Below are 26,700 nucleotides of genomic sequence, written 5' to 3'. Positions count from 1 at the left end.
ATTATAGTTAACTATTAAACCTACCTTGTTTATTGATAAACGTGTTAATGGATAACCCAAATTTTAATTTAGTAAAGATAACGCAAAGGCCAATAGAATATTTCAGCTGATACGAATACGTTTGGAAGAAACAGAAAAGAGACTTTAATGCCACTATCTGCGAGCAAAATGAAGCAAACGTCTCTTGATTGCACAATTATTTTGTCTCTACCCTCATTAATCAATCAATGTGAATTACTACTACATTGAATTCGATGAAAACAGAACTATCTCCAAGATCGATATCAGCGAAATCAAAATTACTAATTAGAAGAAGCTTCTTTACGCAATGAGAGAAGATAAGCGATACAACAAAGGTAAATCCCTCCAGTTCGAGGTAATCGAGCTTTTCGAACGTGTAATCTACGAGTATTCGTATACATAGGATGTCTAAAAATTATTGGGATGCGAGTGCTCCAAATTGTTTATCTCTAAGCAAGTGGTTTCTTCTTTAGAAGCAAATGCGAAAACCCAAAAAGAATTGTGTACGACGCGCGATATTCTTTCTCGTTTGACAATGATTTCATTCAGCATTAATACGCTTGGATCTACGAACGAGCAATTAATTTCATCCTGTCTATACGCTATGGTATGTATATATATACATACACACACACACACACATATATATATATATATATACATACACACACACCTACGAGCGCGCTCACGCACGCACATACGCATTTAAGTATATATGTATATCTTATTTTGTGTTGCGTGTTGCAGATGTTCACCTGCGTACATAGTAGACAAATATATACACATATATATACATATATACACACATATACACACATATATATATATGTATATATACACGTATATTTATATAGATAGATGTAGATATAGATATACTTTCTGTTTTCTAATTTACAAGTATTAATCACTCGATATCGTGTTAACTTAACTTATTACTCGTTAACAATGCGTTATAGGTCAAGTATCGTTAACTGTTTTTTTTTTTGCCGTACGTGTACGAATATCGTCGATATCGCGATGGTGTTTCCACATGCACGCTCGCATATCTCGCTCTTCGCTGGGAGTCGCGTTTTTGCTCGTAACAGTGGATCCCCTAGGCTCAATTACGTGAATAATCGTGGAGGGGTCTCCTTTTAAGTAGATGGAGACATCGTTGACGCGAGATACGCTTGTACGAACGATGAACGTGACCTTTTTCACTGATCCACCAAGCTCGTGTCCCTCGTATCACCCAGCCTCGAGCATCCTGTTCCCGATTGTAGTTTTAAGCAACGTTAAAAATAAAATTTCCTATTACGAAGAAGATGCTCGAGTCTGAGACACGTTCGAAGCATGTGGAAAATCGCTATCATCGATATGACGCATGTATGTGTCTATGTATTAGTTTACGTTTTGTCTGTAGATGTGTAGCATATGTGTAATGGTGTTTGCATGTGTGTACGTTTGTATGCGAGTACTATGCACGCTGTGTTCTTGTGTGTTTTGGTGTCTATGTGTGTTCAGATACGTATGCATATGCGTCTGTGTGTGTGTATATATATATATGAACGTATGTATCTACTATGTGTGGCTGTGTGTGTGTCTGTGTGTGCTCTTGTATATACGTATGTATACAGATTACGCATTACAAACGTATCTATTACTCTATGCGTGTCTGCAAGTACAAACGTGAGTGTACAGGACGCATACCCAAACGCGTGTACATACATACACACACAAGATCTGCTTCGTTCCAATGTTCTCTTATGCGATTACGAAATTTACTCGTTACGTCGTCGTTTAATTATTCTGTTACTTTTTTTTTTGCTTCTTTTTCATTTTTTTTCTTTTTGTTTTGCTTCTTTACGGACATATTTTATATATCATGCCTCAGGTTCTGCTCGCCCACCATAGCGATATCGTATCACTAACAATGAGTACAGTAATGGTGACGATGATAGCGATGATTATAATAATAATAGGAGTAGTACTTAACGATAGTAATAATTGCAGCGTTAGCGGTAGGTAGTGTTAACGGCGAAACAAGTGACGACAAGGATGGCGACGATCTTTTGGGGGTGATTTAAAGCAACGAACAGAAGGCGTGGAGGTAATTTTGGGTGGCGATGACGAGTAGTCGACGAGTGACACGAGTAGCGGTTCAAATGAAGAGTAAGGGAAGAACGAGGAGACTGTTGGTGATAATGTTGACGATGATGACCACGATGAAGACAAATATTGATGAGCGTGAGTCGGTGATCGTGGTGACGACGACGACAATGATAGTTAGTAGTAGTTGTAGCGGTAATAATAATCATGGTAACAGTAAAAATAAAATGAAATGTAATAATAATAATAATAAAACTAATGATAATAGTAACGATGATCATGGTAACAACAGTGGCAATAATAATGATAATGATGATGATGATAATAATAATAAGAATAATGATAGTAATGATAGTAATAATAATCATAATAGTAGTAGCAGTAGTATTAATGATAGTAAGAATAATAATGGTAATATTGATGGTATCAATATTACATTATGTACAGATTTCCTTATCGAATCGCGCATTGCCGTCCACGCAGAAAATAAGCTTGAAAATGATACATTTCGATTGAGATTGGAAACGAGTACAAGTTAACGGCTAACTTTCACACGAATGTAAAAAAGAAACATTGAATTCTCGTTACAGTATCTGGTAATAATAAGCTTAATACAACGAATCGAGACCAGACAACAGAGTGATATGATATGATCAACTTAATAGCAGAGGTGGGGAAAGTAGCTAGCGAAAAAACGGAAACGGGGATCCAAATAAAAATATCGTTCAAGATTCTCGGTATGTATGTAGGTATACGCATTATAAGTATGTGTGTGGGCGTGTAAGTTAAGTATCACAACGATTCGTTTTCGTTTCAAGGGAGATTCTTTCCTGAAAACAAAGCTTTCGTCTCTCCGTATCGTCTCTTTCAGAGTTATGCGGACATCCGCGCGCAAACGCTTTCAAGGTGCACACACACGTCGACTAGACTGAACATTCAGTTTGAACAATCGCCATTATCAAGTATCACCAATGAAATGATCGTACGATTGCTAACGATTGTCGTGCTGAATGCTCAAGTGTACAAACCTTAATACTTCAGATACGAAATTGCTAAATGAGTTATAATCGCTGCGAAAGTTTGTCTGATTATTAAGCGTCGAAAAATAGCTTAAATGTAGAAATTATTCGTGTAATATTGTTGTAAAAACAATTCATCGGTGGAAATAATATATTAAAGATACAGTAACACAGATATCGTACGATACAACTCACAGAATTTCTGTTCCTTGATTAGAATTTCAACGACTACTAATCACAATCTTTTCGCGTGGAAAGAGTTAAATATTTATATTATACATTAAATCTGATTCTTGCGAATCTGTTTAATTAAAATCTGATAAACTTAATCGATCAAATTTCGAATACTTCAACATTGAACGTAAATATGTAACTCTTAACCGATGAGATTTCAATCTCACTGCACACATAGTATTTCTCGTTTAGATTGAAAACGATCGGGGAGATAACGATTCCGCGTATCTCGCTTTGCCTTCGATGCAATGGTATTCTGCGTAAGGCCCTCCACGCGCCTGTTTCCCCTTTCTTTCTTCGCCTTGGTCGTCGAGGAAACCGCGGGACGCTATAGAAGCGATTACAACAGACTGGACGTCAGAAGCGTGCGTACAGTGGCGGATTTCTAAACAGGCTAACTAGGCTACAGCCTACGACGGCAAATTTTCGAAGGCGGACAATTTTTCCGCGGCTAAAAACAGCGTATCGACCTCGTCCAATTACTCATCTCTCTTTTCGATTCAGCCTGTTGACGGCACATTTGCAAATCCGCCTCTGCGTACATATATGTTCGACATCAACCACCGCTCCATGCTACGTTAACGGCGAACTACGCTGGGGACAGTGTTTGCCTTTCGAAAGGCAAGTCTGAACAACGCTACCTGAAGAGAACGTTCGCGCGCGGTCTGCCGCACACTCTGAAAGGGGCGCAAGAGTCTCTTCTGTTAATCAATTGAATATTGTTCGTTGTACAGAGAAGGAATTAGTGGCACGACGTGGCGTGGCGTGACGTGACGTGACGCGACGTGACGTTCAATGGCGACGTTCTGTAACGCGCGTCTCAACGCGACGCGTTTGGAAGACGAAACGAGAAGATGTGCAAGTATCGAAACGCGTTTCAGTATTATAACGTTGAAGGTGTTCCGCGTGGGCGGCAAGCGCGTGCTAGTCTTTAAATCGAATAATTTTCACGGTCTTTTAAACTTAACTCGATAGTTCGTTAATCAGTTAACATCTATTTAATTTAAACGTGGTTATTACAGTTAGATTGTTGAGCACAATTATTGATTTCTATCAGAGACTTTCGGGAGGCGCTATGAGATGAGCTTATATCCCCAAACTCGCTGGCCGACTTACCCTTACGTGGCAATGTCGTGGACTCTCCAAGAGAGGGTAATTCCCGCGGCTTCCAAATCGGCGAACCTTCAACGCATAACATTCCATGTAATATATGTATATATGTATATATATAGGCAACAAATTAAATGGTCAGCATTAAAATCTACTCTTTAACAAAAAGGGATTAAAACACTGACCCTTAATATTGAAATACTTGACGAGAAGGATTAAAATACTGACCAGTAAAATACAAGCCGTATATATAATGTGAGAAATGAATAATACAGAGGTATAAGAATAGCGAAAGCAGCACGCGGAGGACCATCTCTCACTCGCATCGCGCGAATTAAACCTCAATCGTACATACGTTGTACGTGTTCAATTGATGATCAATTTTGGCAGCGCTTCTCTTACCAAGTTCCTTAACTGGGAATGGCTGATAGTTCTCCGGCTGATGGGAGGACTGGATCAGCCTCGCCTGACTACCCGTACTTCCTGCTGAAATGGTTGAAGCGGTGCTCAAAGTCAAATGATTCGGCGTGCGGCCCAAACTCGTCTTCTTCTCACCTAAAAAAGCTTGCGAGTCTTCTTCCCCCTCAGATTTCGTTCCCGAATCCATTTCGACCTTCACCTCCCCTATATGTTTCGAATAAATACAAGTTACACGTTGCAGTGTGTCGCACTCTGCGCCAGTGTTTCCTAAACTGTGTTCCCCGCAGGTTTTGCAACTTAAAAGAGGCTCGCGACGAGAAAAGTTTGGGGAACACTGCTCTGTGAACACGCATGCATGTCGAATTACCGCAACATGAACCGTCTTACCGGACGTATCGCTTATAGTCTTGCTACGGGAACGAAACGTGGTTTGCTGTTGATTAATCGCGGCTACCGCAGCTGCCTCCTCGGTATCCTTGTCCTCAGAGCTCTCGTGCTCCACCGCTTGCTTCGATTGGCTGTATTTTCGCTTTACGTTATGCGAAGTAGAAGGCAGCATTTGTGGTTTGACCGTCTTCTTGGATAATGTACTGGTAGACGTGGCGCCACCGTTACCACCGTTCTGCCCTTGGCTCACTGGCTGTTTCTCGAATTTCTCAACGTGGCCGGTTGACATACGGGGTGAGATCGTCATCGTCGGTTGGTTCAAGTTCTGTTTCGTTGACGGTATGCTCATATTTCGTACGGACTCTCGGATAATTTGACGAATCGTCCTCAAAAATGCATTTCTAAATTCTGTCGTGCTGGGGGATAAAAAATAGATTAGCATACATAATGATTTGTTTCTGCGAATTGCTTTAGAAATCGTATCGAATTGCTTTCGTCCGTATTTCTCTTGATAACGTATGAAATGTACCTGACAAAGATTTGTGACACAAAACTTAATACCGTCTTTGAATTGAATTCAATGGAAATACCTGTTAGACAGCACATATACTTTCTCCGATCTTCTTTGTAATTGACTTCTTAAATGGATCAATTCCCATAAGAAATGCGATTCCATATCTTTGGCGGAACTAGCTCTAACTTGGACTTCTGTCACGGGAATCAACACTTGATAGCGAATTATTTCTACTTCGCTGGAATTTGCTTTAGTGGATACTCCCTGATCAACGAATCACTTGTTACACACGTTTGCACGCTGGCGTATAAGGCAATTAAAAAAGAATTATAAATTTACCATAAGCTTCTTCTTTTGCCTCAATCTTTCCTTGCACAGGAATACAACAGCCGACTTAAACACGAAACACATCGCGTGCAGTTCCAATCCTTTCTTGATTTTACCAAGAAAATCAGAAATGTTGAGCCACTCAACTCCTCCGTAATACAGGAGATCTCCTGGACTTAAGTCGATTGGCTGGCAAAATGTGATCATTCATGATGAAATATGGAAAATGCGGAAATTGGACAAAGAAAACTATTTTTTCCCTACCTGTTTACAAGACTTTTGATGTTGTCTGAATAAGTGATCGAAAATGGCTCCGTATTCTTCGTGAATTCTTTGCATTTCGTTTATGTGTTCTGCTACTTTCTCCATACCCTTTAAAGCTTCTGTAATTGACATTAATTATTGGTTAACACTGTCACGAGCTATCAAACAATTATTCATTGAAGCTTGTATTTACCGATCAAGTGCAGGTGTTCTTCACTTCGTTCATCAGTCAGGTTTCGAAGCTGTTGTAGTAGCAAGGGATATTTCAAAATTCGTTGAATAGGTTTTATCAAGTACGATTCTAACGTTGACGAGTGTTGCTGTCTCGGGTTTCTTGCCTGCAGGAACTCTTGTAAAGCTTGGTTTCCTTCGTCTACAAAAATAGATTAAATCAGGAACAAAGATATTGTAAATTTGTCCAGCAGTTTTACAGAATATAATAAATTTATCTTTAAATGAAAAGATTGGAATTCTACTCACTTGGATGTAAAACCTTTTGCGCCTTTGAGTGGCTAGCACAAAACGAACTGTACAACTTGAAATGATTTACGTAATACAAGAAGGCACTTCCAATAGAAAAGAGGACACCCTATAACAATAACGAACATGAACTCACCGCTCTCCAGGACGTTACTAACGCGTATCATCACCAGCATACCTTAAATTGACTGGGATGGTCAAAATTATTGAAATCAGCTTCCATCTCGATCGCATGATCGAGATTTTGTAGAAACTGTCGTTGAAACGTAACGATCTCTTGTATATTTCCAAACAATGCGTTTATCTCTGCATTCGATAGGAAGGTTTCACGTTTAAGGGGCTCCAAGTAGTTCTCCAACAAATTATTTAAATTCTGAAAATGTTTCACAAGATTGTTGTTTCATTCCAGTATTAAATTAATAAAACTGCTGCAGATAAGTCGTGATTACCTTCACATATGTACGTTCAGTCTCGATTAACTCTAAAATAACTTTCTTCAATTTCTCAGCATCGCTTAATTGCCGACTCGGCGTCATAGCTTGGGAATGAGAGCTAACGACACTTCCAGTAGGACTAGACTTCCTCGTTTCACCTGGCGATCGACAGATCCCTGTTACTTGTTCAGCGGTTTTTAGCAAATTTTCTATCTCAAACGAATTTGTGCGAGACGTTTGCTTGCCATTTTCTATGTGTGCTGTTGATGTACACTCTTGCGCGAGACTCTCCTTGCCTATATACATTAAAATACGCATATATAGATGCACATTTACATACATATAGCTATACATCAATGAGTCTGCTAAATCAATAAAAATGAAGGGAAATTTGAACGCTGAGCGCAACTGTTAATCACAAGATCACGCGACTGTTCCTGATCCATCTACATAAATGGAACCATAATACGTTTACAGCTATTGACTCGACTCATTGAAGCTAGTTACAGCTGGAAGAAAATACTATGTATCCCTTACTCCATCCAGGAGCTGGAACGATTAAGCCAGAAATCATTTCTTCGCTTATAACTGGTGGATCTGAAGGCGGAGGTGGACAAACCAAGCTCTCGATTATATCATCGGTTACTCTCATTATGCCTGTGAGATCTGGCGGTTCGGTTCGAGACGATCTCATCATCATACACAAACCAACTTCTTCTTGCAGCACACTTTCCAAGTACATCATGTCCAGGTCGCTTACTATAGCACCGTTGATCACCATGATTTCATCGCCTTTGATAATTCCTTGCAAGTAGAAAAAAAAACGAGATAAATACAATCTTCAGATAAACATAAACATAACTTTAATTTAAACGCATCGATGAATGATTTGCTTTCATAATGCTTTCAATTTATATAACAAACGAAAGACTGTTGTATTCCGCGTGGTTTTTAGCCTTTAAAACTCAATTCTATTTATATGCACTGTGCACATTAGATAGGTATGCTGTAGATACGTTTCGCTTCGTTGAAGGATATGTATAATAAACTTGTGCCCGCTCAGTCAGCGGGGAATATGATACAGAAAATCAATGTTTTTCAATGTCATTCTCTGTAAGATATTCTGTAGATGCAAGAAAAAAGAATCTGATTAAGGTCACATCCAACATTGTGTTTCCATATGTGTCTCACCTTCATTCTTAAAATAGATGAAAAAAAGGGGTGGAAAGAGGATCCTGAGCTTGACTAGATGATTGTCTATTTATATACTACACGTCGGATGATTTTATATTATAGAAAACCACGTAAACATGCGATTTCGTCGATGCATCCTTCGAAGAATGTCACAATCTCGAACTCGTACGCATCATTGCTTTTTATGTTAATTATGTATGCACGTAATTATGGAAACCATGTGACTATTGACTGAACATGTATTTTCTGAAGATTCATGCTCTTGAACGAGTGCTGCTTGCTTACCATTCTGCATCGCCACGCTTTTGTCTTCAACTCTGCTAACATAGCAGCACAGTTCGTCCTGTCGATCGGAATTCTCGATCAACTCTGCCTCCACAGAGAAGCCCCACATTTGCTCGAGAGTGTTTCTTTGCAATTCTACTTGATACAAGATTTTCGCGCAAACTTCAACAATTTCATGCGTATGCAACTGGAATTGTGCGAACAATTACTTCGTTCGTTCGATCGATTCATTTTCATTAACATTGACGCAATACTCACGTAAGTTTCTATCAGATCGGTTCTATGCGGCACGAAATAATTATGATCCTCCATGTCGCGTCGTTTCTTCACGCGAACAAAATGTTCCATCGGATTTAAATTTTTCCTATTACAAGCGCTTGCAAGGAATTCCTCTACTGTCATTGCATCGCGTACAAACACGGATACCAGCTAGAAACGTGTACACAAAAAACAAACACGTATTACCGTTTTCACATTGCATTTTCGCATACTCTGATTTAAAAAAAAGGTTTTACGTATACGTCGATTACCTGGTTTTCCGGCACGCACACTTTCACCGTTTTCTCATCATCTCTGGACGAAATCTGTAGAGATCTCCTACTCGACCCGCTATTGGATCTCGATAGTAACGGTGGTCTTCGTTTGGTAGCTCCACGACCTGCTAGTAGATTGTTCAGCAACGAAGGACTCCGTGCACATATAAAAGCGTGAAACGATGACACGGTAAAAACTCCTAATTTGTTTAATGTCTGCTTCGTAGCACGAGATACGTGCGTTAATAAACTCTGGAGAGAAAATAAAAGATTCGAATCGAGGTGATTCTCGCATCGAGATCATTATATGTATATCGGCTGCCCCTACTAATCTAGCGGAAATTAGCTCCGGCTTGTTCTGGCTCGAGTTCTACAAGATTCTATTTACGGTTCATCGTGGTCGATACAAGCTTCCGATACTCGACAATGTGGGTACATATGACGCGTGTAAACTATGCATATTAACACGTCGAACGGAAAAATATCTCGCGCCGTGCACCCTTTGAAATTACACAAGCTACTATCCTTGCTAAATTCTACTTCCACGTTGGGTGGGGCTGTCCCACATTTCAGTTTCCTGCCCCACATCAAGAACAGTCCCACACACGACAATAAAAGATATACTCGCATTTACCTTTGGATTGGGCAATTCACCGCTTTGCAAACTAGCCATGTAGCACCTAAGACGAAATTGCTCGCAATGTAACCGTTCTAAATTCTCTTCCCATTGAACGATCTGGCTATTGATTTGTTGCTTCGTTTCTACATCGGACACAACAGACTGTTGCAGATCAGCCATGTGTTTCAATTTGTGATCCTGGAGTAGAAAAGCGAGGACAGTTTTTTTTAACCAGTTTCACCCTTCCGTCGAGAATGAGATCGACGCTCGAAATCCGCTTACCGATTCTATCGCCTTCTCTAAACGAAAGATCTCTTCTTGCAACAGATGAAGGGTTCCAGTTTTACCACGATGACGCGCGAACGCGGCGGCACAGGCCGAATGTATGCTGTTCACCCAGTTTTCAAGCTCCACTTGACATGGTGCCTAATACAAAAAATGAAACGTGTAATAACGCGAGGCGATCCGCGCGGATTCGTCGCGCGGAGTGCACACTCACTTGGAATAAGTAAGCATCGCCGAACGCGGTGCTCAGGCAAAATATGTAATCGCGTTTCGGGTGTTCCGGAATAGGTTGCATGATCGCACCGTCTACTATGATCAAATGCTTGGGCGCAGCCTCCATGGCCCTGCTCTCCTGCGAGTCGCAGGGATAAAACAGCAGCGTAGTCCCTTTCAAGCAAACCCAGTAACCTTTCCATCCTCTTTTCCTCGCGAGCTCGATCTGATGTTTCTTTCGCAACAGCCACTTCTTCACGCTCAGAAATCTGCAATTCGACGTGATAAAAAAATACGGTAGATTGGAAATTATCGCGTTTGCTAATCGTTGCGTCAGACTCACCCAGCCTTTCGAACTGCCCCCGTGCAATTGAACGAGGCCGCAGCCGTGCCAGGCTGTTTCTCTCGATAGGGTGAATTTATTACGCTCTCACCATCGTCGTCGTCGCTAACAGCAGTGGTTAACGACATTCTGTCATCGTCCGACATCTAAAACATTTGCTTATAAGTACTGTTATCCGCTGGCTGCGTTCCATGAACGTCCTCTCTTTAATTCCACCGAAACGTACAATCCTAATTTAAACACTTAACGAACGATCCGTGTGTATGCTCGAAACGAGTCTTGATTGCAACGATTTTAAATGCCTGGAGATCGGTGGCTGTACAGTCGAACGTGATTCACTTCTCACAAGGAAGTCGAATGCATGAGATGCGATTGGAAGATTCAAAAGGGGAGATAGCAACAAATGAGGTGGAAAGGATGAAGAAAACTGATGTAAACGGTGTGTAACAGACACAGATGACGACTGAACTCGTTGTCGATTGCAGTACCAAACCAAAATTACGTACCATCCACGAATATTAGTCTACAAGGTGTGCTTGGTGCTTGCGACATACTTACTATGAAGATATTTTACATATTCGACAGTCCATGCTTGTTTAACCCTTCGCACTCTGATGTCTCATCCGAGGGAACATCAGAATTGATTATTAACCACCAAGATTAAACTTATTCCAGCGTAACTTTGTTCTATTGTCGGTAACAATAGCTTCTATTGATGACGTCCACGTGGGCGTCGAGTGCAGAGGGTTAAACATGGAAGAATCTCGTGTAAAAACAGTTGGACTCGGTGAGAACATTGATAAAGATTCGAAAAGTACAAGCAGAATTAATGACGTCGATGTCGATATCGCTGTCAGCGATGATATTCATTTGGTTGTGGTAACAGTAACAGTTTGGTTGTGGAAACGAAGTATATATGTAGGTGAACAGTGGGCAATGGATAACGCGGATACTCGAGCCTCTACCTTTTTAGCATAATTTGTCATACCCCGAAGCTTCTCGCGTATTCCCCTAAGGCCCTCGCCGGCCCAAAAACTTACGACTTTTTTCAGAAAGTCGGCGTTGCACGCGTCCGCTGTCATATGCGGATGGTAATGACAGTAGCAGCCCTCCTTCAAGAGCCTCATGTTTTTCTTGGCGGTGCCGTTTATCTTGAACATGATCTCTCTACGGGCGATGGACAGACCGTCGATGTAGTGCTGTGCCCAAGTGTTCAAAGCACCGTTCACGATCCTTAGCAACTTGTAATAATAACCGTCGCCAAGGCCAAAGTTAACTTTCTCCCGTACGTTCTTGCAATTGAACCAGTACAACTTCCTCGTCTCGTTTATGCATATCACGCTGATCGTGTGCCTCCTGCAAAGGCAAAAGTACCGCCTGCAATGCTTCTTGTGAAGCGTTCTCAAGTCCGTGTAGCTACTGCTCGGGTTCAACAGGTTCAACGTGCTATTCATACATTTGATCAACCATCTCGGCTCTACCATTATCGTATATGCGTTCACGTCGATACTTTCGCTAAATCGAACGGGTGGACGTCGAACGGAGGTGTCCCGGAAGAAGCGGGGCGGCTGATTGTATTTGAACGAGCGATTCCGTGATCTCGACGCGACGTGGCTGTTTCGTTCGTCCTGGCTCGTTCGTGGCTTTCCATCGATGCTTTTATTGTCTTTCGGACGGTGGAAGAATCGATGACATCGCTCGACTGCAGAGTCACTCGTTCGACTTTACTCGATCCATCTGATTTAAGCTCGCGCCTCTGTTGACGTTGGATCCTCCGCTGGACAGCCCTCTGTTACTTCTACCTTCTAATTGAAAATACGAAACGCAAACACGCTCGCATAACGGAACGTTTCGCTAATCATTCTAACGCTGAAACGGCTCTCTAAGTATATGTAGTATCCCACTTGGTGTCCCACAATAAGTACAACTGTTTCCTAAGTAGATGCAACATGTTGATTAAGAACGTGCACACGAAATAAAAGAAACATAATCGCTGTGCATTGTGCATTTTCCGCGCGTACGACGCGTTTTGATTCTATTTGCTGGCCATTAATCTCTATGAGTCCGTGAATACCACGTAGCCATGCGGAACAGCGAGAAGATACAAGAGCAGGGCAAACAGATCTCTCGATCGGTTTTTGTTGTAGTAATCCATTTCATATTTAACGGAGGTAACACGAGAATAATATGTACCGCTACGTTCCTCGGTTAGACAGAAGAAAGCACCATCGCTGTGGATTGAAAACCATCCGAGTATTTGTACATTTTTTTTAAATCTTTACTTAAGGCAAATCGTTTTTGCACTTTACATATCAATACTAAGATCTATCGCTTTGGTAATTCCTCTTTTCACTCTCATAAAATTAGAACGAATCTCTCTTAGAAAATCGACAATCTCACGTGTATACTGTAACCTTGTACTATATGTAATTTTGTATGCATTTCAATGGGTAACTGATTTTATTCCGTTCAAGTTGATTTCTTCAAGGTACACGCAGAATAACACATGCTTTCTCTCTCTCTCTCTCTCCTTCTTTCTCTCGTTCCCTTTTGTTCTCTTCCTCTCTCTCTTCGCGTTCTTTCAAACGAGATCTCTGTCACCTTTCGTCGATACTTTCATCAATCTCTTGATTCGTAAACGAAAATCATTATTCTAAAAATTTGTCATCTCTTAGCAATTTCGTAAGTTTTCAAAGATAAATATATAGAATACTTTTGCAATATATGCGTAGAAACGAACTCTCTGTATAAAAATATGTTACATTTCTCGATATCACGTACTCTTTACCGTAATATGTACAATATAGATATTCCTAATTCGAACACGAGACGTAGCTCTCCCTTCGAACACTCTTTACACATCGATCATTCGAACGTTCTATTTAAAAACCTCTATACTCCCTCTTCGATCATTCTTCCTGCCACTCGTTATCCATTTGTATTAAAACTTTATCCTTTTACTTCATTCGTTTATTTTCCCACGTATGCTTTACGAATACGCGTAACTTTAGCATGCATCTCTCGCACCTACGTTTCCTTCCCTCGTTTCTTTTCGTCCTCTTCTCCTCTTTCCTTGCGTTTCCTTTGTACTTGAGAACAACATTCGTTAAAATGAATTGATCGTTTCTATCTCGTAGACCTTGCGCTATCTTCCTCTAATTCATGAATCTATGTATATTTAGAAAAACGCTGCTAAGCAAAACAGAGCAGGGAAACGAAAATAACAGATATTCCAGGTACCTAATTACCCGTATGTACGCGTGAGTATATCTAAAACTAGTTAAAGGGCTTAGTGCATAGTCGTTCTTCGTCAACACCACGTGAGCCCGCACGTGTCGAAGAACTTTCGAATATAATTCCTCCACGAAGACAGTTTCTGGTAGAATAGCTCAACGAAAATATTCTTCTCCGTTTCGGTTCTTCGAGCGGGGTATACAACTATATAGGTACGAAACAGCGAACTACAGGTCCGAGTACTTTCCTGATTTAATTTTACACTACGAGTATACTATGTATTCCGCGAGTAAAACCAAAGTGTTTTCCTGTTCAACAACAACGTATGATAACCGAACTTTGCATATACGGCCGATCTTCGAACGTGTCACTGGTATCCCCATTCATGGTGAAATACAGCTGATGCTCCGCTGGATAGATTCCAAACGGTATATTGGTCCTCTGCCCTCTGGAGAACCAGCCGCTAATCGTTAATTAATCAGCGGTGAAACGGATTGCTGCCACCTTTCGCTACCAGAGAAATCGATCCCGATTTCTCGACTGCTTATTCGCGGAGCTCGACGGGGATCGAGCCCACTTAGTTTCTTTTTTGGACTTTGCGCGAACGTGCGGCAAATTAGTGGTCCGCAGCCACGAACGTGAGTTGCTCCAGACTGGTGCGCTGGAGAACAGAGAAATGGAGCTGCTACCGCGAGGGGAATCAATACCTCGCTCACTCGTTCCATGGAGGCCGAATGGGAGCTGGGATAGGCGCGATAGTAGGGGGTCGTAAGGGGTAGTAGGGAAAGGAACGATAGACGCGGGGATGCGAAGAGACCGGAACCAGGAACTGCCGAGGGTTGGAATGGGAAAATGGGTGACGGTATCAAATCTGGAGGGGGAAGAACATAGCGGGGGAATCACCAAAGGGAGTAGATAATGCTACTGCTGCCTGCCCCTCTCCCTCAACCTCCTGCGTCTCCTCTTCCTCGATAACTACCCCCTCCTCTCTGCACCTCCTCCATTCATCCCCTCCTCTTCCAACGTCGTTCCTTCCTCCTCCGTTAATTCCCTCCTCTCTTCACAACCCCCTTTCATCCCTTCCTCTTCCAGCGTCATCTCTTCCTCCTCCAACTCCTCTCCTTCTGCTTCTTCTCCTCTTCCTCTTCCTCCTCCAACGCCATCCCTTCCTTCTCCTCTGCCTGCACTATCTCCTCGTCCTTCTAAAACTCTCGGTGGGGGGGAAGAAAACACATCGAAAGCGGCAATATGAGCATCGGGAAAAACGATGCTCTAATACACAGATTACAGAATGGAGCGAGTGGCATCGAATCCGTCGGGGCGACATCATGACCAACTGATGCATATGTATAAGTCGCTAAAGTATTTTCGCGCTATAACTATCTCGCGATTATCGATCTCTGAAGAATGCATTTATTTTTCCTCCCTCGTCTGGAATAGCTGAGTGACTCCTGTTTCAAGCGGCTACGATATTTAAAGGGTCAAGTGTACGAAATTAATTGTCTACTTGTGTTGCGTACACCTCCTGTCGTCGAGAGGAATCTATCCTCGATTCTAGATTCAATGCTACACGCGTCTATCGACGAAGTAGTCAGTTGAACTTTCATTTATTCTCTTTTTTCTCATTCTTCCTTACTATCTTTGTATCGTATGATATCGGAGCATAAAATGATACACAGGAAAAGACAGAAAGAGATGCCAGATATCAAATTGCAGAAACACGTATCGAAACAGGCTGGGGCGTACATACATACTTCGTTCGTGTAAGAAATGCGTGGGCAGAGTCAGTAGAATATCGATGTCTGACCAAATAGACGTGTACCACTTTTGCAATTAAAGAGCACGTATTAATTTTATGAGACAGTTAACTAGATTCAGTTTATGCGTTTCGCTGCACTGACTATTTTAAACGTGCTATTCTGGTCTCATAAAATTTGGCAAACTGAAGAAATAGTGAAACGTTCAAGTGGGATATTGATATATCGAGGCGATAAGGTCGACAGCTATTCAAGGTACTCACCTCTGAGGAGGTTAAGTAGCAAAGTCTCGAGTCTGTGCTCTCCAAAGAAGCTTGTTGAACGATTCCATATCTACCATCCCTATCGGACATATAATCCGATCTCACACTGTCCTGCCTGTCGAAAGTGCCCCTGGGAAATTCAAAGAAAAACAGACAACGTTACATCTCGAGGGGATAGGTCATTTATCTGAATGTTCAAGCACTACTGAATGAAACAAATGCTACTCGTCTGGTTTCGACGATAAGACGACCATATAAGTAACGTTTACTTTTTTACAAATTATTCACCTTTGCTCCAAGGAGTCGGTTCGGTTTGATTTGTACCCGCTATCGTTCAGGCTACCTTCGTGTCTCAACGATGGTAAAGAATCCCACGGGGAGTCTCGTTTGTGTCCAGAGTAACTTGGATTCATTGAGCTGGAAGCACCAGAGCCAAGTGTCGAACTGCCAGATTGCCATCCGTCAGAATGTCGAAACCATTGTGCGCGTGCAGACTCCCCGACGCAACTGGCACATCTTCATAAATTGTTACACGATTAAGTGACCGATCGTATCGAAGTTAGTCGTGTCTTTTGTCATTTTAAACGCGGTAGAAAGCTCGTCGAAGAAGACAACTCGGTTATGTTAATTTCGTTTATTTTACACATCAATCAGTAAAACTAAAGACTGCTTCGCTAATAGAAGGAAGTTTAAAAAGTAATGTAACAAGATGGACTAATTGAGAGAAAGAAATATTTGTATAAACGGGAATTCTTTTAAGGCCACTTCACTATACTTGTGATATATGTTCCAGTAAAATAATAATGAAGTGAAACGAAGAGTTACCTAGAATTATAATCACTGAGATATCCACGATCTCGGTCAATATCTTTGTCCCTTTTCTCTCTGATCATTTCATTGCGATCACTATAGTAGCCGTCCCTATCCTTGCTATTCTGTCTCTCGTTGCAATAACGATACGATAACGGCAACGTCGACGATTTATTGGATGTAGAACCTGCGAAAATATAATATCGGGGATGATCTCATTTCCGATTAACTGACTTAAGAGAACCTTCGAAAACTTACGTCTTCGTGAGACGTGGGGTGTGCGTTGAACATTCAACGGTATGTTTTCAGCGAATTCTGCAATGATTGACGCACAGTTTAGCAAAGAATACAGTAAAGTTGATGGTAGGGAATGCGAGAAACTTTACTGCTCACCTAAATTTTCCATGCTCTGTGTCAGCAGTGCCTCGAATGTACGTAAACTGTAACTCTCAGCATCCATGCCCTTGGCCAACGTGTTCCTTAAATGCATCTCATACTCGAGAAGCAGTCTACTAGTCGGACTGCCAGGCGTCGAGACTGATTGCATGTTTTGCTGTTGATAAGTTTGAGCGGCATTGCAACGACGCGAATTACAGTGGGCCGGTTGTTCCATATCTGAATTTCCGTTCGACGAGCTTGGGGTGGTCGCGTAACACTGATTATCGAAGATTACATTATCCGACGGCGGCGACATATCACCTGTGCACCGATTACGTTCCGAATCTAAGTAGGTCCTACCTCTGCCGCCTACGACAAACAGGTGCTTCATGCAGGAATTGGAAACGGTGTGGTGATTGTATTCAGCTGTCGGATGAAAAGAATCGTTACTTTGTTGCGTTCAGCTCGTTCCGACGATGTGTGTTGACATGCGCCATGCATCCCTGTTAACCAACTACGCACCCCATTGCATTATATTTATTTATAGAGTACACTGTACTTTCCTTTTTTTAAACACGTAAAACGTTACTTTACACATAAGGGTTAACACGTCCGCGAGCCTGCTTACGTTCCAATTAATTAGACAAGGGTTAAAATCTCAACAGCTGCCGATAAATCAATGGCAGCGGATTTTCTGTGATGAAAAATTTTTGTCCTCGATGCGAACAGGGATGCTGAACACGCACACGTTCATGCTTAATTTGTTTCTCCCTTCTTTTTTCCCATTTGCGCAATTACGTTTAACAATTACGCTTGACTCTGTATGTTCGTATTAAAGAACAATCATTCGTTGGTTTTTATAGTTTAAACAAATATATGAGACAGACGTGCATATTATGTAAGTGGATTTACTTAAAAGCAAGTATATATATCGGTTATTGTGGTGAATGCACTGTGATGAGATTTGACGTATGCAGATGCGAGTCCGTCTTTTTCTTAATTTCGTACCGTCCACACATGATTGAAAGATAAAATTGTTAGTGTACGCTAACAAGCAGCAAGAATTAAGCGTCCCAGTAACAAAGAGGAAAGAAGATAAAAAATGAAACAAATTAGTGCAATTGAATGTCAGATAATTCCACGTTTAGTAAGTGGATATAAGAGTTATCATGAAAAACAGGGATGTGCAAATCAGTTTCACTGAAATATACGATCGTACGGAAAGGCTGGAAAGAAAAATAAATAAAATCGAAACGTATTAAATAGAATATAAAGCGGAATTGTCATCGTATGTACCAGCGTATTGGCGTCCCATGTCATGCACGCTTCTAGATGCCTGGAACTTGTTATTATATGGTGCTCGATATGGATGCGCGTAATTTTCGTTTTCAGTCTCTTGCATAACGTATTTCTGATTATTATTGCTCGGATGATAATGATAACTATGATGGCTATGCCTTTTTCTGGTCATCTCGGGTGATGTAACGGGACTATCGATACTCGACATCGGTTTCAGCATTCTTTTCAGCGTGTTCGAATCTAAGCTAATTCCACCGTTCTGCGCATTCTCGATCCTCATGTCGTCCGTACTTTTGCTCTTTGATTTCTTCCCGCTGTGATTATTGTTCACTATATTGAAAATATTGCCGTTTTGCATCTCCATGTTTGTATAATCGGCAGACTTCGTGTGATGCAACTGTTCTTTCCGCAATGACTTATTTTGTAAAGTACCGCCCGCTTGTGTACCCTCTGACTTTAGCATTTCAGTACCATTTTGTTGAGTAGACGAGTCTTGATTTTGCTTTTGAGCTCTTTTCGGAGATACTGCGACGCCCTTTTCTTCCGGGCTGTCGATCTGTAATTCAATTTACGCAACAACAACAACAACCAACGCTTATCCTCCTTATTCTCTGTTTGCATTTCGCTTAGTTACATTGTCCTCGTAATTTCTCTCGCGGCAACTTACCTGCGATCCAACGGTGACCGTTTCGATGCCCACGTTAGCCGTCTTTGGTGTGGTCTGACACGTTTCATTTTGCTTCTCCTTCTGTTTCGGTTCGCCAGCTTTCGGTGTTTTCCCCGGCGTTACATTGGTATTGTTAACATTATCATAGAGGGACGCACTGGACGTCGCAGTGGTTATTTTGTCGCGAGCTGGTGTCATTTCCACCTCCGTGGATCGTGCCATGGTCCGTGGAAGTGTAGAAGTACCTGCATGGACACCAGAATAACTGTAAGTACTACAGATAATTAGAGATATGCCGAGGATTATTATGTTACGATCACAAATTGAAATACAGATATTCCTTACAAAACGTTGGCAAATAAGCATCAATGCATCACACGAACAATTAGTAATACAACAGAGAATTGTACAAAGAAAGCAGAGAATACTATCTAAAGCTATTAAATAAATATAAATACCGTATAAACCTCGATATCTGGCTTCTTGACTGCGGAATCTGGCAAGCTGTTCCGGAGTCATGCAAGTGCACTGAGGCTCCCTGGACCTACTTGGCGATGCCGGTGTCGATAAGGGCTTTCTCCGTGTTTTGATCTTTTGTTTGTTAGGTGGTTCGAGCTTCAACGAGTAAGAAGAGGACGCTTTCCTTGAAATCTTGAACGACGGTGACTGTACGAAAAATTAACTAATGACTGTAAATGACTCGAGTCCCGTGAAATCCATTTGTCAGTTAATTCCCATCAGAATATCGAGGAAGTGTTCCAGAGTAGAGAAATCAAAGTAGAGAAATCAACTGTTCAAAGCTGATACGAAAGGTAAGAAAATTATGTACAATCGTTGATATCTGCTATCAACTCTGAGTACACCGGTATAATTATGTATCGTGGTCGTTGCGTTCTCGTATGTAATAACGATAAAGAGGGAAATGTATTAATCTGATCCATGTGCATGATATAAATATGCGTATGACAAATTATATTAGTCTTATAAACTTACGCAACATTCTCTGAATTGCTTAGCATCTATCGGAGAGGTAAAATTCAATCCCCACGTATCGTTGGTCATTGTATCTTTCCAGTACACAAAACATTCTGACGCCTGCCCAATACGTGTACCTGAAATAACGTTAACATGTATAATCAACTGATTGCATTTCAACTTTTTCCCATAGCTTCCACCTATGCAGCTATTAATTATGGAGATACAAACTGCAAAGGGATCAGGCAGCAATATTTAATGATCTCACCTGGTTGAACTAATCGCACATCTAAAATTTTGTCGACCTGGCTGTTGTACGCGGTAATATGGAAAATACATTCTGGCGAGTCTTGAATGCATGTGATATTTACAGGAACTAAATCCTCGGAGACCTGCTGCCATTTTACAGTCCCTGCCCCACTGGCACTTACATGGAACACTTCAGCCCATAATCTAAAAATGTTTATTACTCAATTGCAAGTTGCAGTAAGGATATTCTCTGCGGTGAAACGTATTATGTACATAGATAATTATGTACATAAGCACCTCGAAGAGATAAATGCTAAAAACAAACGGCAATAATTTCAAATTTATTGTTTCTTTAAGTCTAAGAGGTTTCTCCAGGTTTTCTATTTTTATTCTTTATTCTCTTTTTCCTGTTCCTTCATCATCTAATTTTTTTCCTTCTTCCGTTTGTTTTAGCTTCTCTATATTCGCATTAAACAATATTGGGTAAGTGGTTTACAACTGTCTGAATGAAATACTCGACTTGTATAATAAATAGCAAAAAGAAAAATTAGAAGATATGTTGCATATACATATGTATATGGAAAGGGAATTTATACTCTTTATTTATTTCTGCTTTTATTATTATCTTTTGAAATTAAAATGTGCACATTGGTGTATTGCGTTATTTTTTGAGAAAACATGTAATTATATGTACGAAAAGTAATTAAGTAAATTGCAATGTGCGTGCAATGTGGTACTATTTTCAATAGGCAATATTACAAAATGATAAGTTCAGAACATGCAAGTAAAATACGAATGAACATATAAAATATGGAATGAATGTACCAATTGTACGGAAATACATATTTATGTATGTAAGAACATTAAAGAGATTGTTGCAATGTTTAATAGAACAGTATGCTTATAAACTTTTAATAACTTTATAATAGTATTGATCTCCAAATGTAGGAAGCGTAATAAAACTGCATAGATGTATGCAGCTGGTCACAGTGTATCATTAAAGTCTTGAAAAATGTTCAAGAAATAAAGGTTCTTTTAAAGTCAACAAGATGAATTTCAAGCTTAATCAATGTACAATATGGTAGACAAATGATCGAGGACTAAAGATAGATATACAAAGCATGGGGGTGAAGTACATATGAAAAGTAAATAAAGTTAGAAGAGAGAGAAAGGAAGAGAAAGTGATTTGACTACATAATCTCACAGATGATTGTAAATACGTCTATGTACGTGTCCAACAGATAGAAAATGCATGTAAAAAACAATTAGACGTGTATAGAAAGAAGAGAAGACAAGTAAAAGAAATTGAATCAAACATGTATTCAACCAGCATCCTCATTTCTAAACATAACAAAAAGAAAAATTAAAACAAACGAATACTTTCATTCTCACAAAATTTTTATACAGTTCTACGTAAAACTGTTTTATCCAATTGCAGCCATATACATAAGTATATAGTGTATAAAATCTGTTCCCAAGCTTTCTACTAACCCTTTGCACTCCAAATTATTTCTCAATTTTGTTGCCAATAATTATCTCAAATATAGCGCCTTAATTTTATTTATGGAACTTATATTTCTTTCTTTCTTTTTACTTGCTAATGTCGAGTAACACTCGACGAAGGAGTGCGAAAAGTTAAATCCGCATATACCTACATGTATATAAACTATACATGTACGTACATTTACAGGTTCAGCAGAATACGTACGCATTACTGGACAGAGTAAAAAGATACAACTACTGATGAATGAAAATGTTGAAAAAATGAAGAATTTCACTGATCATCATAAAGGAACACAAGTGGAAAGTAAAAAAGTACGAATAATTTAAAAACAGTTCAAGTAAATGTATTCTATCCGACGTGAAAAAAAGTTCAAGTGCATTCAACATGTGTTGTGGACGAAAATCCGTGTCTTTGTGTCTGTGTGTGTACGCGCGCGCGCGCTCGCGCGCGCGTGCGCGTATGTAGCCTTCCCAAAAAGTAGAGATTGATAATGGAGTCAAATGGATTGGTTGAATGGTTGAATGGTATGGTATGCGCACCTCTTCCTTTCTCTTAAGCTTCCGCACCTGAGCAAGTGGCCAGTGTCACCCCTGCGACCTCCGCTGCCGCCCATTCCGCCCCTCGCGCCAGCCTGCCATGGAGAATCTTCGTAACGATACGCTTTTCTGATAAGAGGTGCACAACTACAAGACAGCTTATTGCCCATTCTATTCCTGTTACTCTCTTCCACCACCTGCGATCCTTCTTTTATTTCACCTATATTACCAGTCGATTCTCCTCTCCCTTTTTCCCTTTTCGATAGGCAATCTTTTTTCTGTGCGTTTCGCGGTGAACGGTCAATATTTTTGTTCTCTGTTGTTTTGGTCTTCTTGGTTAAATTGTCGATGTTTATCGAAATATCAAGATGTTGCGTATTCCCTTTGATTGGCTCGTCTATCGACGTTTGGCACTGGTTTTGTTTTTTTGTTTTTTTTTTGGTTTTTTTTTTTATTAATCACCGATGATAATCGATTATTGTTTTTATTTCATTCTCTTGTTTTATTCTGGGAAGCACTGTATAACAGGGGCAATACCCCGCGATATGAGAAAGGATGTAGGAGAAGATATCTTTATTGTCACATCATTGCAGGTGTTCAAAAGTTCATCAGCTTGTCCCTGACATGATCGCTGAAAATATAACAATCGTATTAATTTCGTATGTTCCCATACTCTCCATGCAGATTTTCTTCCAGGGGACATTAAGAGAGAAAATATTGCGGATGCGGAGATGAAGTAATACTAATGACGATTCATGGAAATGTCCACCCTGTAACTCGCTCTATCTTATATCTACTTTCCCTTCTTTCTCAGCTTACACAATTATTCTGATAATTAAGAAAAATGATTGTAATGCCATGCGATGGTACAGACATTACTCTGATCAATGAGGCGGAACAAAGTGTTGCGTGGACGTGTCATGGATAATAATAGGGGTGGCGTCACAGTGAGGGTTACTGAACTGATGCCGAGTTTTCACCTAGTAGGTAGGGTATATAATAATCACTGATCTACGATACTTCTGTTCACTACTTGCTGTTTCAACTATTATCTCACGGTAACGTTGCTCACTGTTAAAATGCACTATCACATACACTATAACAGCCGTCTCGGGGAAAACAACGGAACAATCACTAGGGCCAATCTGTGGGAATCGACAATTAAACATGAGATGTCGGAGAACAACGTTAAAGGTAGCCTCTACGTGAGAGAGATTTAGTGTACTCTCGTTCATCCTTTGGAAAAGTAACAAAATTACAAATTAGGAGAACGACACCGTTACTTTCAGTGACAGTAGCCACTTAAAGAGCTAATCTGAGAAATATCCAATGAAAATAGGCATTAACATCGATGGGAGCAACAAGAACTTACTAACATAACTATTGCAGCTGTGTCTCGAGTGAATCGTTTTTGAAACAGTTTAGTACGATTGTTAGGCAATTCACAATGAACAACACATGTCACTGTAGTGATCATTATCAAAACGTAGAAATACCGTCACCACCTAGTCGAAAGCAGAGGCATTTCGTCCTGGTGTTCGAGTAAACACTGCACCAGGCAGAATGCACCACCCCACTGTCTGGTACTCAATCAACGCCCTTTCCTTCCCACCTTTCAAGAACGTTTCCCGTTTTCTGGACACTCTTTAAAAACACTTTACGTATCGTATGCTCTTTGACTGCTGTCCGTACGACGATTCTTTCACCCGCATTTCCGTCCTCTCTTCCTCCGCCTATTCTCGCGTATTATTTCGTTCGCGTGCAAACCTGCTACCCGTCCGTACGTTCGCGTGCGTCTCGACTTATCGTTAGCTGGGGCCGCAAGATGAAACTCACCATTGGCGATATCTTCGCCACAGTTGGAAGAGGATATTGTCTCGATAGTTTTAAAGCGTTGAACGTTCTACCCTGTTCTGTGTTACAGTAACACGGTAAAAGTAGGCGGAAACAGAATAAAACGGCGAGTGAAAGAAAAGAGATGGTGAGGAGGAATACGGAAGGGAGTGGTAGAGCGAAAGAGTCCGATCGAATAGGGTACGCGAGGTAGTAAGAGATAGAACGATAAACGAGTAGGTAGGAAGGGGCTTGGGACGGAATCAAAGAAGGGATGGGCTACCGTGGTCGTAGTAGAGGGGTGTAAGAGATCACGGTATCCACCCTTTCCAAAAGCAAATAATTCGCAACCGATTCTGCCCGTCGGACCGTAATCAGTGGCCCGCCTAACGGTTCACGTTCTCCCGTGGAATCGAAAACACCTGACAATTCACTGACAGAGTATCCAAAATGATAGATCACGCGCCCGAAATGTCCGGTATTTCGCGCGAAATCCTCGCGGACGACGTAGCCATGGATACTGCAGGATCGGGCAAAAGAGGCGACTGCCCCGTTACCCACCACCCCTTCGTCGACGAATGCGCGCCCCTCGACCGAAAATGTCAATATCCTCTCTCGCTGCGCCCGCGATGCGCTCCATGTTACTCTGCACAGCCCTGTATGCGTTTTCCACCCTCTAGCCCCTACCTCTGCCATCTCTCTCCCACTCCCCCTCGACCCCTCCCACACTGCCTTACCTGTTCCTTCATTCTCCCGATTTTTTTTACTCTCTTCTGTCATATCTATTCCCCTCACCCGCGAATTCTCTCTCTTTTCATCTCTCTTAGCTTACTTATTTCCCACCCTTCCTCCCTCGGTCCGTCTGTCCGTCCGTCTGCCCGTCTGTCTATCCGTTTGTCGATTGTATTGCTCCCCACTTTGTTCTTTCGGTAAGTAAACAGGAGTATCGCACGAGGATTAGGATCTTCTTACCAAAATTTCCAACTCGCATCATCTCTCCCTTCTTTCACTCTACGTGATCTTATCCGGTCCTGTCCGACTTAAAAATCATCACTTACATCACTTTTAGTCGCTTTTACATTCCTCTGACCACACTTCAATCGAACTGACCAATCTTTCGCTGAACTTACCGTGAAACAAGTAGAGGGTGACCGCTGTCACCGTCGCCGTCGTCGTCGCCGTCGTCGTCGTCGTCGTCGTCGTCGTCGTGGTCGCCGTCGTCGTCGTCGTCGTTGTCGTCGCCGTCGTTGTCGTCGTCGTCGTCGCCGTCGTCGTCGTCGTCGTCGTCGTCGTCGTCGCCGTCGTAGTCGCTGTCGTGCCTCTATACCAAGGGGTAACCATGGTGATTAGCGATCGATAAGAAGCATGCGCATTATCAAATTTACTTGCAAAACGAAACAACCACCCTCGCGTTTCACTTTCTTATGTCATTATTAATAAAGATGAACGAAATTATATTGGCGATGATCCACACGTACCTCGCTAACTATACCGCATACATCACTCACGGCAATGTGTATACCGTACAACTACCTTAATCGTCTCATTTTTTTCTCCACCTCTATTTTTCATCGTCTTACTAATTCCGCACGCATTCACACGCACACACACGTAGAGAGTAAACTCGTTTTTACTTACGCTGGTGGTAATTATATTTTTCCTATACAACAACTCGACGCTATTAACTTTTCACGAAGTACCAAGAATGTGCGGACTCTACTAGATGATGTTGGATAACAAATGAATTATTTACAGAGAAGCTGATCGATTTTTGTCCAATTATTTTTAACTACCGTTACATATAAAGTTATGTTAATATAAAAATACAATAGTATTAATTCATTTTACTGTGCGATACTCACATTCCACTGGCGTAATAAGAAACAACGCTAATGGCATTACATAGTGTCAGTTTTCATTATTCTCCACTGGCTCGAGTTGGTCGTATGATTTTCTTCTCAGATACGCGTTGATCTTAAACGTACGACTTAAAATGTTTAAAATGATTTTTCGTACTTTATAATCTGCCATTTCGTTCCTGTTCCCTATTCCTGTTTCTATATCGGAAGGAAGCTACACACGAGAGACATTATTTGAGCGCGGCACATTTGAATTACACAAATTTATATCATTCTTTACATATATCATTTTACTACATATATATGTATGTACTTATGTACATTTATGTATATGAGCGACAGTTAGCAATATATCTTGCCTACAGCGTATTTACATATAAAGTTGTATACATACATACATTAATATTGAAAAAAACATGATATGTAGCTAACGCTCGCTTGTGTTCACTATATGAAAAAATTTAATTTAATCTATTTCGTCACTGAAAACTAAGCAAATTTACACGTAATAAATTATTATAACGAAATGTGCGAATTTATATTGTAAAATTTTTACAGCCTCTGCG

General features: G+C 40.9%; 1 protein-coding gene and 1 long non-coding RNA gene across 7 annotated transcripts; both read right to left on the bottom strand.

The window, feature by feature from the left end:
* Positions 1 to 4,316: 4,316 nt before the first annotated feature.
* On the bottom strand, positions 4,317 to 22,795 carry Sif (guanine nucleotide exchange factor still life). Of its 6 annotated transcripts, none has more exons than XM_076908529.1 (29): positions 22,446 to 22,795; positions 20,422 to 20,606; positions 20,172 to 20,290; positions 19,637 to 19,844; positions 19,179 to 19,423; positions 18,509 to 19,067; positions 17,228 to 17,638; positions 17,093 to 17,149; positions 16,850 to 17,021; positions 16,313 to 16,540; positions 16,025 to 16,154; positions 10,771 to 10,916; positions 10,429 to 10,696; positions 10,212 to 10,355; positions 9,945 to 10,127; positions 9,308 to 9,562; positions 9,036 to 9,206; positions 8,778 to 8,964; positions 7,836 to 8,102; positions 7,314 to 7,594; positions 7,043 to 7,237; positions 6,865 to 6,973; positions 6,578 to 6,757; positions 6,385 to 6,503; positions 6,133 to 6,309; positions 5,870 to 6,057; positions 5,280 to 5,695; positions 4,875 to 5,096; positions 4,317 to 4,544 (listed from the first exon to the last, which is right to left on the bottom strand). In XM_076908529.1, the coding sequence occupies exons 1-29, from the start codon at positions 22,610 to 22,612 to the stop codon at positions 4,366 to 4,368; spliced, it is 6,168 nt and encodes a 2,055-aa protein (XP_076764644.1). In that variant the 5' UTR covers positions 22,613 to 22,795; the 3' UTR covers positions 4,317 to 4,365. The 6 variants fall into 6 exon arrangements, with proteins under 6 accessions (XP_076764644.1, XP_076764645.1, XP_076764646.1 ...); XM_076908530.1 differs by having other exon boundaries at positions 17,228 to 17,581; XM_076908531.1 differs by having other exon boundaries at positions 17,228 to 17,533.
* A 139-nt stretch (positions 22,796 to 22,934) lies between these two features.
* On the bottom strand, positions 22,935 to 26,306 carry LOC143431487 (uncharacterized). Its single transcript, XR_013102709.1, has 4 exons — positions 26,292 to 26,306; positions 25,754 to 25,804; positions 25,406 to 25,596; positions 22,935 to 23,073 (listed from the first exon to the last, which is right to left on the bottom strand). It is a non-coding gene; the product is annotated as an uncharacterized LOC143431487 (long non-coding RNA).
* Between the last annotated feature and the right edge of the window lie 394 nt (positions 26,307 to 26,700).

This window comes from Xylocopa sonorina, chromosome 18 (assembly GCF_050948175.1).
Source record: "Xylocopa sonorina isolate GNS202 chromosome 18, iyXylSono1_principal, whole genome shotgun sequence".
NCBI classification, from domain to species: Eukaryota; Metazoa; Arthropoda; class Insecta; order Hymenoptera; family Apidae; genus Xylocopa; species Xylocopa sonorina.
Note: the sequence above shows the minus strand (reverse complement) of the source record. Positions and strands in the feature narration are given on the sequence as shown.